Raw genomic sequence first — 13,766 nt, forward strand, 5'->3', positions numbered from 1 at the left:
AATGGACTGCTTGGATCTCCTTGCAGTCCAAGGGACTCTCAAGAGTCTTCTCCAACACCACAGTTCAAAGGCATCAATTCTTTGGCGCTCAGCTTTCTTCACAGTCCAACTCTCATATCCATACATGACCACTGGAAAAATCATAGCCTTGACTAGACGGACCTTTGTTGGCAAAGTAATGTCTCTGCTTTTAAATATGCTGTCTAGGTTGGTCATAACTTTTCTTCCAAGGAGTAAGCATCTTTTAATTTCATGGCTGCAGTCACCATCTGCAGTGACTTTGGAGCCCAGAAAAATAAAGTCTGACACTGTTTCCACTGTTTCCCCATCTATTTCCCATGAAGTGATGTTCCAGAGTAGCTCACAATAAATGTCAGGTGCTGTTGTTTTCCCCAAAGTTCAAGATGCTGGGCTCCAATACTTTGGTGAGAAGTTGACTGAAAAACACAAAGCTCAAGGATCTGTGGAGCCCTCTGATATGCAATGAAACCAAAAACCTTAGGGCACCCTTGGTCTCAGGGAATGACGAGCTCCCTAAACAGCAACAACAACAACAAAATACTCCAAGCCTGGCCTTTACCAAGACCCAAGTGTGTGTTCTTTCCAGAATCCCATGGAGCCAGCTGGTGGGCAGGAGGAAGGCCGGATTTCAGAGGCAAGGAGTGATGCGGTGGAGATTTGGCGGGGGCAGGCGAGGTGCACAAGAGGTGGGGCCTGGGGGAAAGCCAGGACTGGTCTGGCCCACCTGGTCACTGGAAGCTAGGCCACGCCAGGGGCGGGGCGAAGCGGAGTTGCGGACGGAGGGAAGAAGAAGAGCAGGAGGAGGTGGGGCAGGAAAGCACCAAAGAGAAAGGAAAAGACCGGGTGCACAGAGGGACGGGGAGGCGGGGCCTGGGAAGCCGACTCGCTGGGGAAGGAGGGCGGTGCTGGCAGCTGGGAGGCAGAGCCCCCGCAGGGACCTCCGCAGACTCGGACCGCGGAAGGGGGAGCAGGCAGCGCAGCCATGTTGGAGGCGTTGGGCTCCCTGGCGGCTGCCCTCTGGGCCGCGCTCCGTCCTGGCACTGTCCTGCTGGGGGCCGTTGTCTTTCTTTTCTTAGATGATTTTCTCAAAAGGCGTCGACCAAAGAACTACCCGCCAGGGCCCCCGCCCCTGCCCTTCGTAGGCAACTTCTTCCAACTGGATTTCGACAAGGCGCACCTGTCGCTTCAGCGGGTAGGAGCGGGCGAAGGTGCCCACGCGCGTCCTGACCCTGACCTGCGGGACAGGGGCCATTCCGGGTACCGAGGGCGGGAGGCCTGGGAGGGGGCACGCTCTGGAGGCTTCCCTGGTGGCTCAGGCGGTAAATAATCTGCCTGCAGTGCAGGAACCCCAGGTTTGATCCCTGGGTGTGGAATATCCCCTGGAGAAAGAAATAGCAACCCACTCCAGTATTCTTGTCTGGAGAAGCCCATGAACAGGGAGCCTGGTGGGCTATAGTCCATGGGGTCGCAAGGAGTTGGACACTATGGAGCAATTAACAATTTCACTTTTCTGAGGCTAACGCAGGCACCCTGGTACACCCACTTTGAGCCTCTCTCTTGACCGTAACAAGTGGCATGATTCACAGTGCTTTCTATGTGTGAAATATGGTTAACTTTTCACTGTTGAGTGTGCCAGAAAAGATATACTTTGGGGGCGGTGGTGCAGGTTTATTGTACAAAACAAAAAGTGCCTCTCGGTCCATCTAGCTGTGGGAAAAAGTTTAACTATTGAACTGTAGCTTCTCAGGTGCCTCAGTGGTAAGAATCGGCCTGCCAAGCCGATTGGAGGAGGAATGGCAACCCACTGCAATATTCTTGCCTGAGACACCCCCAAGGACAGAGGAGCCTGGCGGGCTATAGTCCATGGGGCTGCTAAGTGTCCGACACCATTTAGGGATTCAGTAACAACAAGCACTCATCTGAAGCCTTCACATGCTGCCAGGAGCTTAGTCATCCGCATATTTTCTCTTCTGTCAGGATACAGTATGGTTCAGAACCCACTCTGCATGCTTAGTAAATGTTTTTGACTGACCAGGTGGTCCTTTATCTCTTCCATTTCTTTTATTGGAGCCTTGAGGGTGACAGACACAATACGGTTTTAAGTCATTTAGTTGCGTCTTGTTACACATTGAGCTTCCCTGATAGCTCAATTGGTAAAGAATCTGCCTACAATGCAGGAGACCTGGGTTCAATCCCTGGGTTGGGAAGAACCCCTGGAGAAGGGAAAGGCTACCCACTCCAGTATTCTGGTCTGGAGAATTCCAGGGACTGAATAGTCCATGGGGTTGCAAAGAGTCAGACACGACTGAACGACTTTCTCTCTTCTCTGTTACGTATTACCGGGACGTTCTTTTTATAGTATGATCACTTTGTCTTTTTTTTTCACATTAATTTGTTTATTTTTGGCTGCACTAGGTCTTCCTTGCTTTTGCTAGGGCCTTCTTTAGTTGCTCCAAGTGGGGACTGCTGTTGGTTGGAGTATCTGGGCTTCTCATTGTGGTGCCTTCTCTTGTTGTGGAGAACAGGCTTTAGGCACAGGGCCTTCGGTGGTTGCATTTCGCTGGCTCTAAATCGTGAGCCCAGTAGTTGAGGTGCTCATGCTTAGTTGCTTGTGGAATATGGAATTTTCCCAGACCAGAGATAGAACCCATGTCCCCTGCATTGGCAGGCAGATTCTCATCCACTGCGCCCCCAGGGAAATCTCCCACTTTGTCCTTTTAACATTATTATCCTTGGTGGGGAAAGAGAGAGTGGAAGCTATACTTTCCCTGGGAGGTTCTGTTTCCCTGGTGTAAAATGATTATGAAGAAAAGAAGTGAAAGTATTAGACACTCAGTCATGTCTGACTCTTTGCGACCCCATTGACTGTAGCCCTCCAGACGCCTCCGTCCGTGGAATTCTCCAGGCAAGTATACTGGAGTGGGTTGCCAGTCCCTCCTCCATGGGATTTTCCCAACCTAGGAATCAAACCCAGGGCTTCTGCATTGAAAGCAGATTCTTTACGGTCTGAGCCACCTAAATCTTCACCACTTGTCAACCACATTGCTCCCATCCCCACAAGGTTAGAGCCCCTCATCTTCAGGTTCCTCCTTCTACAATCCACTCTCAATAACGTACTCATTTTAAAATGCCATTCCTCTGTCTACATTTTCTTAGTGCTTCCTGCTGCTTCCCAGAGTTCATATTCCTTAGGGAGCCACATGGATCCCTTCTTGTAGCCTCTTTCCACTTTATAGTCATCTCCCCTCAGGGCTCCCTAACTGTGGCCACCCTGAATTCCATAAAATTCCTTTCATCACTCAACTCTATCTCAAGAATCATCAGCTGCTTCCCTGCCTCTCAGCACAGGTACCTTCCTGACAGACAGCTCTGTGGTAAGTGGTTGTGATGATTAAATAAAAGGAATGTTCAATGTTAATGTAGCTTAATGTTGGTGCTCAGAATAGTTCAAGTTACCTAAGAATGCCTGGAGCACTTCAACACAAGCTTGTATTACAAACTCAAGTTCAGATGGAGATGGCTTCATCACTTTCTGTGAGAAACACCCAATTGGTAGCACTAAGTGACAGGATTAGTATATAGAGTTTTAAAGCTAAGATGCTAAACCTGTACCTTTCTTTGAGAACTGTGTTGTTTAATTTCCAAGTATTGGAAGCTTTTCCTGTTTTTTTTCTGTTAGTGATTTTGCTTGAACTTGAAAGAACTGTGAGGCAAGTGGCTATATGGAGTAAAGTGGACAGTAAGTTTTTAAATGGGGGGTAACATGAGCTAAAACAAAGTGAGAAGGCAGTGAAGAAGCTGGTTGATTTGTTTGACATAAGCGGAACCTTCCTTATTTCCCCCATTTCTGAAACATTCTCCACCATAACTATATGGCTTATTATAGAAACATAAATGTGAATAACGAAAAAAATCTAACTGGACTAAGGATGGGAAGTGATAAATAAGGAGGATAAATGTATTATGAGGATATAAATTAGGCTGCTTGTAACAAAAAGATCCCAAAGTACAGTGGTGTGAGAATATTGAAATTTATTTCTCTAAACAAATAAGGTGAGATGTAGGCAGGAAGACCAGGATAGCAAGGCTGCTTTGCTCCACAAGGTTATCCAAATACTCAGTGCTTCTGTCTTGCTGCTCTGGTCCCACAACCCTCAACATGTGCGATTTCTGTACCATGAAAAGGGGAAAGTGGGAGGTGGTGAGCAGCAGCTTTCCTTTAAGGACATGACCCGGAAGATGCACACATCACCACTACTCACATCCCGTTGGAAGTTAATTGGAAAGTAATGTGGCCAGTTAATCCTTAGGGAGTTCCATCACGCAGCAGAAAAGAGAGAGAATATGCTTTCTCCATGCTTTCATTTAAGGATGAGACATACAGAGCGAGTTAGAGCTCTACTTTATGCCCACCGACTAGGCACTAAATCTCTGTGCCTCATTTTCTGAAAACTAGGAATACATTATAGGGTTGTTATAGGAACCAAACAAGTTTGTGAATATCAGTTTACCCCAGGGTAAACTAGCACATAGCTAATGCTTACTTCTATATCTACCCTCCTCCCCTTTTCTTCAAAAATGTATGGTAACCAACTCAAGGAAAAACCAATTGTTGATTATAAATGTGGCATCACTTGTCTGACCTGATTGCCTCATGGACTTCATTCATCCACTCTCTAGCCACTGCCCCTCCATTTCTTTGTCAATACCTTATTAGAATCTTTTTGCTAAAATACACTCCCAAATATATCAATAAAAATAATTTTCTTATTGTGTTATGGTTGCTATCACCAGAATCTTAAAGATGGGAATTTGTAATAGCCCTCATTTTATTCATTTGGAAACTGAGACAGAAGAAAGTCCTATCTGTCCCTTTGAACAAGGGCTTCCACATCCCTTTGCACACAGAGTCCATTCATTCCGCAGAGGCTCCAGTGGCCATCTGCCAGGGACCCAGGAACAAAGTGACTTTCACATTGCTGTTCTCATTCTTCCTCACAGAAGCTTCTTTGGAGGGAAGGGAACACACAGTGCTGCTTGTGGGACTTTTGTTCCCTGTCCAGGCATTGAACCTGGATACTCAGCAGTGAAGGCCTGAGTCCTAATGTCCTGACCACTGACCCACCAGGGAATTCCCCCTTACATAAACTTTGAGGGAAGAACAGTTTTCTACCTTTTATATCTGGGAAGGTGAGGCTCATAAAAAAATGAAGTAGCTTTCCTAAGTGCTCACAGCTAGTCAACCACGGAGTTAAGATTTCCACATGTCTCCACAGCTAGTGTACGCCTCTCCATAATTCCTCTAATGAAACTTCTGTCACCTACAGCCTGCTGAGTAAGGGGACATTCTCTCCTAGTTTAGTAGATTTGATTTACTAGGAAGTCCCTGTTCCCTACCCCAGAATTCACTAAACATATCTCTGCCTTCTCTGATAAGTCACATGGGCTGAATTCTCTCTTTTCATTAGACTCTAAGACGCTTGAGGTTAGAGACCTTGTTTATTTTATCTTTATGCCTTATTCTCAGGACACATGTGCTCACCCAATTCAAGTATATTGAACATATAAATGAGTGTGGATAATGAATGTCTATGTCCTATAGTGTAGTCTAGATAAGAGCAAAAAAAAATGGAAACAGGTAGACATATTTCCAACAGCTCAAGGTACACAGACAGACAAACACAGAGACTCCCCTCAATACAAGCCTCCTGCCAGCTCCACACCCCTCCATTCCAGGATTCAGAGACATATGCATACTCAACTGTGGCTCTTCTATTTTTCAGTTCGTGAAGAAATATGGAAATGTTTTTAGCGTCGATTTTGGTATATTTCGTTCCGTTCTTATAACTGGATTGCCCTTAATCAAAGAAGCCCTTGTCCACCAAGACCAAAACTTTGCCAACCGCCCCTTGATCCCTATTGAAAAACGTATCTTTAACAATAAAGGTAAGTTTCTTGAACAATGTATGTTTGCTATTCCTATGGTCCATGAAAGGGTCTCCAATAATCCCAAGGACCAGGCTCATCATATTCCTGCCCCTCTAGGAAGCTGAGTCCCCACTCAGCTTTTTTTGAAGGTACCCCCTCAGGGAACCTGGCAGGGTCAGCCCTAATGTCAAGGATTTGGGAGAAGCCATGTTTTTTCAGATGTTTCCCAGTTTCTCTTTGAAACATTTAGTCTATTAACTCTACATCCATTCACTCCATGAAAGCCAGGTGTACCTAGTGCTAGGCACCAGTGATAGAACAGTGAGGATAACATACAAAATCCTTGATTGTTCTGTAACTTACATACTATTAAGAGAAACAGTGTCAATTACATTCATAATTTAAGGCCTCAGTGTTATGAAGATAAGAGCAGGGTTCACTTATTACAGGTATCTAATCTAGTCCTGAGACTCAGGAAAAACTTATGTAAGTAAATGACATTTAATAAAGTGATGAAGCAGTGCAGCAGAGGAAATAAAATGTAAAAGTTTCCAAGATGGGAAGACAGACAGTGAACTGAGGAATTGAAAGGTGGCCAGTGCGGGAAGCACAGAGATTAAATGGAGATAATGAAATGAAGATGAAGCTGCTGAGTTTGGCCAGAAATAGTTCATGCAAGTTCTTTTTAAGAATATTGCTTTTTATCCTAATAACAATGGAGGTTCTGAATGGTTTAAGTAGAGAAAGGAACCATCATATTTATATGGTACATTTTAAAGACTTCTCTAAGCTGCAGTGTCAAGAATGGAATAAAGGAAGCAAGAGACTGTTGTAGCCTTTAGATTAGAAGAGGTGGTGGCCTAGAAGAGGGGGTGGCAAGAAATGTCAGTCCAGTAGGTTAGAGCAGGAGAGTGACTGAAGATACGTGGATTTAAGCTACTCAGGAGGCAACTCCAATAGGACACGATGACCTAGACAGAGGGAGAATGAGGTGCTGAGGTACACACCCAAGCGGGTAGGTAAAGGAAAGAAGAGAGATGTGGAGGAGGACAAAGTGTTGGCTGGCCTGGGTAGGGAGTTGTATAGAGTGAATCATGAATTCAGTCATGAATATGCTGAGTGTGAAGCCAAGAGAGTCAGGCAGAGAATTTTACATGTGTCTGGAGCTGAGAGGCAGAAAATAGGTGTTTACTGTCAGTAGATGTGATTTGAAGTTTTAGAAATTGAGATTTCCTAGAAATGGAGGATAGGGTAAAAGAGAGGAAGCTTCAGATCTAGTATAGAAGATAGTTAACCTAAGGTATGATAATTTCTCTGAAGTCATAGAATTACCAGAAAATTATGGAGAGTGTGGTATCCTGGGCTCCACTGGCAGAGAATGTTTCAGAAAGAAAGGCTCTCATGCTGCTGACTCATTAGGATGGGGTTGAAAAGGATCCTGAATTGAACAGCAGGGAGGGCCATTTCACTAAGGTGATGGAAGTGAAAGGAGACGTTAGAAGGAGTTGAAGAGTGCTCTGGAATGAAGGAATGAGAGGATGGTGGCCTCTCCTGTCTTATAAAATCACTGAAATTCAACTGCACACACCATACAGATTGTTTTCCTTTGCCTGTGGTGTTCTTTCTGCACAGTGTCCACAGTTTGTTATCTAGGGTGATTCTTATCTTTTTAAGATATTTAAGATCTTTTCTAATTATGGGTATTGACTCCTTCTAATCCATAAGTTCATACTTGCTATGTAGCATAACTGCTGCTGCTGCTGCTAAGTCGCTTCAGTCCTAGTAATTAAATAGTCTTATGAGACAAGTAATCAAATGACAGGCTTTGGAGTCAAGCAGACTTGAATTTGAATGCCTGTTCAGCTGCTTACTCACTCTGTGACCTAGCAGAATTTCCTTTTATCTCCCATGTCTCATTTTTCTCATCATCAAAGTTAGGCTGTTGGTTTGGCCTAACGATTGTACCTACCCCAGAGAGTTTCTGTGAACACTAAATTACACAATGCATTAAAAATGCTAGCATGTCCATCATGACAAGCAATCAGTAAATTCAAGGGATTATTGCTTGCGAATTATTTCTCTGAATAGTTTTCAAGCACCTTAAAGCCCTCCTTTCCTCCATCTGGTACATTATCCTTAATGGGTCTTGTTGGCTTTTTTTAATGTTAGCTTTCTTTTCCCAGGATTGATCATGTCCAATGGCCATGTGTGGAAAGAACAAAGAAGATTTGCCCTGACAACTCTGAGGAACTTTGGTTTAGGAAAGAAGAGCTTAGAGGAACGCATTCAGGAAGAGGCTGCCTACCTCATCCAGGAAATAGGAGAGGAGAACGGTAATCAGGTCCCAGGACAGGTGCAGCGACTGTGGTTTACTCATTCACTAGTCAGATGCTCAGTTAGAGCCCATGTGCCTGTCCTGTGCCCAGCACTGTGGGACACTGAGGGAATGACAGTGAACAGCTAACCATGACCTGCCCTCGTGGGGGTCAAGAATTAAGAAGAAGAAGAAGAGGGGTATTAAAACTTACTATTGGTTTTAAATCCTGGTCATCACTTCGACTTCCCAGACATTGACTAAGTACTTGCTGTGTGTCAGACCCTGTGTAGGGGCTGTGGACACAGTCTAAGATGTGGTTCTGTAGTCAGTGTGCCGTATGTCACAGAGAGTAAGTTCTCTGGAAAATAGAAACCAATCTGAAGGCTCTATCTCTTCTCCTGCCTCCAGGACAGCCTTTCGACCCTCACTTCACAATCAACAATGCCGTTTCCAATATTATTTGCTCCATCACCTTTGGGGAGCGGTTTGACTACCAGGATGATCAGTTCCAGGAGCTACTGAGGCTGTTCGATGAGGTGATGCATCTGAGGACATCAACGTGCTGCCAGGTGAGCCCCTTCTCACTTCATCTCTTGGATAAAGACAGTGGGCTAATGTCAGATACAGATGAGATGGTCTTCCTTTTGTTTTAGGCTAAAATGCAACCTTTGAAATTGACTTCACCACAAACTTGTTTAAAATAAATCTGTTGACTTTAGTGTTTGTGTCCCTGGTGGCTCAGATGGTAAAAAATCTACCGGCAACGTGCAAGACCTAGGTTCCATCCCTGGGTTGGGAAAATCCCCTGGAGAAGGGAATGGCAACCCACTCCAGTATTCTTGCCTGGAGAATTCATGCACAGAGGAGCCTGAGGACCTACAGTCCAAGGGGTTGCAAAGAGTCAGACACAACTGAGCTACTAACACACACACATTAAATATTTACTATCAGTAAAAAACATTTCTTACGGTCATTTAAAGTACAGAATTTGTTATGACAGACACGTATGCACTTACGTTTTTTCCCTTAAAAAACAATATCATCATCACTTTTGAGTCTCTCCTCTCCATGTTCCTCCCTAGCTCCACACCTCCATGATCCTCAGATGTGTGTTTCTGTGCCTGACTCTCTCTCAGCACGTTGTTTTGATTCATTTGTTAGTTCCTCTTATTTTACTCTGCATAGTTTTCCACTTCATGAATGTGACACTGATTGTTATTCTCTTGAATAATGGCTCGGGGGATTGATTGATAAACACATTTCTAATTAGAGGGATTTCTAATTTGAGGGATATTATGAATAAAGCGGCAATGAATATTCTTGTTTTATGCACACTCAAAGATACACATACACACACACACACTAGAGACAATTGCCATGAACAAATAGTAAAACAATATAAGGGAATAGGAGAAGGGCCCCAGGGGTGCTGCTTATTAGAGGATACCAGGAAAGACAGGTCCAAGTAAGTGACACTTAATGTGGACATGAATGAAGTACAAGGCTAGTGTTGTACAGATTTCAGACGAAGACCAATCGGATTGTATGAATAGCCAACACAAAGGACTAAACATTATCATCCTTCAGGTTGTCACAGAGACCAAAGGGGCTGGACTAGAAAGACTAAGAGAGAGTAAGATGACAGCAAGTGCTAGCAGAAGAGAGGACAGGAGGGTGAGAGGCCAGCTCATGTGGAGTCCAGATCAGGAGAAGAACGTAGAATTTGTCGAAATGTCATGGAAAGTCAGTAAAGTATTGAGGGATAAGCAGTGAAATGGTTATGCTCTCCAATGTCTTTCCAAAGATAATGAATTTCCTTCCGGGTCCCCAGCATACACTCTTTAGTAAATGGGAGAAACTGAAAATGTTTATTGCTGGTGTGATTGAAAACCACAAGAGAGACTGGAATCCTGCTGAAGCAAGAGACTTCGTTGATGCTTATGATGAAATGATTTATTAAACTGTTAAAGGGTCCCTCTGGCACCTCAGTGGAAAATCAACTGGGAAGGGGGTTAAGGAGAGAATCAAGGGAAATGGTGGAGGCTTTACAGCATCCAGGTGAGAAATGTTGGTGCTTTGTACTAGAATGACAAATACATTGAGTAGTGAGAAGTGGTCTGAAATTGGTTATATTTTGGAAGAAGTGCTAAAATACTTTGCCAAGAGAAAAGAGGATTGAGACAGAGAAGATGAATCAAGGGTAACTCAAAGGGTTAAGTGTAAGCAAAGAAAATATAGATAACGATACAATAGTTTCTTAGTCTTCAAGAGTGGAAAACTGGCACCCCCTTGTCTTCATGACTGTTTTGTTTTCTCCGTCAGCTCTACAATATCTTTCCAAGGATAATGAGTTTCCTTCCGGGTCCCCAGCATGCACTCTTTAGTAAATGGGAGAAACTGAAAATGTTTATTGCTGGTGTGGTTGAAAACCACAAGAGAGACTGGAGTCCTGCAGAAGCAAGAGACTTCATTGATGCTTATCTGCAGGAAATAGAAAAGGTGAGAGAACCTAAGTGTTGTCCTGAGTAGTGTTCTTAAAGAACAAGTGAAAGGATTCTGGTTTCTTATGCTGCTGTGACAAATCAAACTTAGGGGCTTAAATAGACCCACATTTATCAAGGCAAGGTGTTGGTAGGGCTGGCTCCTTCAGTGGCTCTAGGGCAGAATTATTGACTGACTTCTTCAGCGTCTCGAGGCTGCTTGTACTCCATGACTCAGGGCCCCTTCCTCCATCTTCCAAACCATTGATATATCTTCTTCTCTGCCACCATCCTCATGTGGTCTCTTTATGTTCTTCTTGCCTCCTCTTATAGAGACTCTTGTGATTATAATTGAAACACTGGGATGATCCAGGATAATCTTCCCACAAAAATGGACAATTTTTATGGCTCATTTTTCAGCCCACCACAGGGGAAGGATATAGAGATTAGAAATATCATTAGCTTAGAATTGATGATACAATTAGAAATAAAAATATTAGTGTAAGAGTAATTGACTTGAGGTCTTTGAAAAGCCCAAACAACTGCCTTTTCATTGTTCAGTCTCTGTCTTCTACCTGAGTCTGAAGTGCCTGTGCACAAAAGGATGAAGAACCATTGTTTCACTATTACTTGGGCCAATGCCCAGTCTCTCGCCCCTTTCTTTAGCTCCCTAGTACAGAACACAAGTGAAGCTGAGGCAGAGGCCAGAGTTAAGCCTCAAGTGGAGGGACATGTGCCTCTTCCCACATCCTCATATCATCCACTTTCCAATATTATATAGGAGAAGCAAGAAAAAGGCCAGTTTGGATGTATATCATTTAACATAGTGAACCCCCTGGTTAATACTCATCACTGCATCAGTGTTATCATTTTTGTCTCATTAGATTGTTCATTCCTTCTCCTGGAGTTAAAAGAATGGTGCATTTTTTTCCCCATCTCCTCTCTTAGTTCACCTTACTCTTACAACATAGATAGAGGCACTGATTCTTCCTGAGAGAAAGAGACTTCACTTGCTATGAGGTGTGCAGATGTGGGATCACACACAGAGCCACACGGACACACTGAAGCTCCTGGAGGACGGTGGTAAAGACGCTGGGGTGCCATGAGGAATGACTGTTAGAGTTAGAGAAGTTTAACTGGGGTGATGCGAGAATTGTTGTACTTTAGAGAAATGCATTTTATTCTTTCTGGTATCAATACAAACAGTTGTTGAAAATTTGTTATGTGCCCTTTCTACTCACATAATCTACAGTATAACTTTCAGGGGTGAGTGTTATTATTTCTATTTTACGTGTCAGGAAAGTGAAACATAGACAGGCTGATAAGTTTGAGGTTTAGTAACCTGGCCAAGTTGTACAGATAGTGAATGATGTGGCTAATATTGGAACTCAAGACTGTTTTTCAAATGTAATAATAGATTCTCCCAAGTTATAGAAGTAAAATAAATTTATTGTCTCAATTTTCATCCACCAGAGCTAACAGAAGATTCTAGCACTTGGGGCAGGAGGATGCTAATTATATTGGAGTAATAAATCTCTGCCTCCTGAGATGACCAAAGGGAAAGCCATTTCTCCTGGAGAGGGAGTGGTCTCTCCTCCCATGTTCTGTCTAGGATGAAGCCCCCTGTGTTGTGGCTACTAAGAACAGTCTCAATAAACCAATAATCACTGTGCTTTCTAGCATAAGGGCAATGCTACTTCATGTTTCCATGAAGAAAACCTTATCTATAATACCCTGGACCTCTTCTTTGCTGGAACAGAGACAACTTCAACCACCTTGCGGTGGGGACTCCTCTACATGGCCTTGTATCCTGAAATCCAAGGTGAGCACATCAGAGGGTAGGCCTGGGTCAGGTCAGAATACTTCCCTAAATTAGTTCATGTCAATCTCAGTATTCCTAAAGAGTGCTATTTGATTTATCCTCACTATTAAGAAGAGGAACCTGAGGCTCAAAGAGCTTCAGAAACTCACAGCAGGAATGTTGTCCAGCAAGAATTTGCCACAAGATTTGTCTCACACCAGGGTCTACTTCCTACTCATATAACCTCCCTGAAGAGCTAGTCTGGAGAACCTAAAATAGCCATTTTGATCCTGGTTATTCCATTCCTTAGCTTAATCAGGAATACTAGAATAATACAACCTCCTCTTATTTTCCAGAAAAAGTCCAAGCTGAGATTGATAGGGTGCTTGGCCAATCTCAGAAACCAAGCATGGCCGCGCGAGAGTCCATGCCCTACACCAACGCTGTCATCCACGAGGTGCTGCGAATGGGGAACATCCTCCCTCTGAACGTGCCCCGGGAGGTGACAGTGGACACCGTCCTGGCTGGATACCACCTGCCCAAGGTAATTAGGGGCTCACACCAACAGCCTCAGGTCTCCAAGTTCATATTTGTAAATGGTTGGAGTCTCAATAGGAAATGTGATGTGTTTTCATGTCTTAGGGAAGCACTTAAATAGGGAGAGAGATATATTAATATTATTGCTGATGTAATAGTAGAATTTTTTTTTTCTTGTGGGGTTTTTAGAACGTTAGTTCAGAAAAACGTTAATAGGTGTTGTGGGAAAGTAAGGGGATTCCTAGGTCAAACATGTTTAGGCAAAGATTTGCTGTTTTAGATTTGAGATATCTCAGTGTTTTAATATGTGATGTGCATTGTTAATTCCTGTGGGGAGACAGCAGGCAGCAATTCTCAGTCAGACTTTGCCGTGAGGTCCTTTTCTTTGCCTTGGGAGAGCTTCTCACAGGATATGGACCTGCCACATGTATGTTGGAAAATTCTGCTTCACAATCCTGGTGGTTTAGAATATTGAAATATGAATAAATATTTGAGACCATCTCAAATCACTTTAAAGTGATTTGAACCAAAGTGAACCAAAATCACTTTAAAGTGATGTTTCTAACATAATGTCCCCAAATGTATTTTTCCAGCTCTGATGTACACCCTCTTGATGGGACTGCATCACAAGGGGAAACAATCCAAGTCCATGTAGTACTAAATATCAGAAAAGGAGAGAAAG

At 43.6% G+C, this 13,766-nt stretch overlaps 1 protein-coding gene across 1 annotated transcript in view; it reads left to right on the forward strand.

The window, feature by feature from the left end:
- The first annotated feature begins 1,003 nt into the window (after nucleotides 1–1,003).
- Nucleotides 1,004–13,766, forward strand: part of LOC139182226 (cytochrome P450 2J2-like) — a 28,932-nt gene continuing 16,169 nt past the window's right edge. Inside the window, exons 1-7 of the mRNA XM_070786454.1 lie at nucleotides 1,004–1,213; nucleotides 5,805–5,967; nucleotides 8,133–8,282; nucleotides 8,675–8,835; nucleotides 10,589–10,765; nucleotides 12,427–12,568; nucleotides 12,904–13,091. Of these exons, the coding sequence (XP_070642555.1) occupies nucleotides 1,004–1,213; nucleotides 5,805–5,967; nucleotides 8,133–8,282; nucleotides 8,675–8,835; nucleotides 10,589–10,765; nucleotides 12,427–12,568; nucleotides 12,904–13,091 (1,191 nt within the window). The remainder of the gene's footprint in view (nucleotides 1,214–5,804; nucleotides 5,968–8,132; nucleotides 8,283–8,674; nucleotides 8,836–10,588; nucleotides 10,766–12,426; nucleotides 12,569–12,903; nucleotides 13,092–13,766) is intronic.

This window comes from Bos indicus, chromosome 3 (assembly GCF_029378745.1).
Source record: "Bos indicus isolate NIAB-ARS_2022 breed Sahiwal x Tharparkar chromosome 3, NIAB-ARS_B.indTharparkar_mat_pri_1.0, whole genome shotgun sequence".
Lineage (NCBI taxonomy): Eukaryota > Metazoa > Chordata > Mammalia > Artiodactyla > Bovidae > Bos > Bos indicus.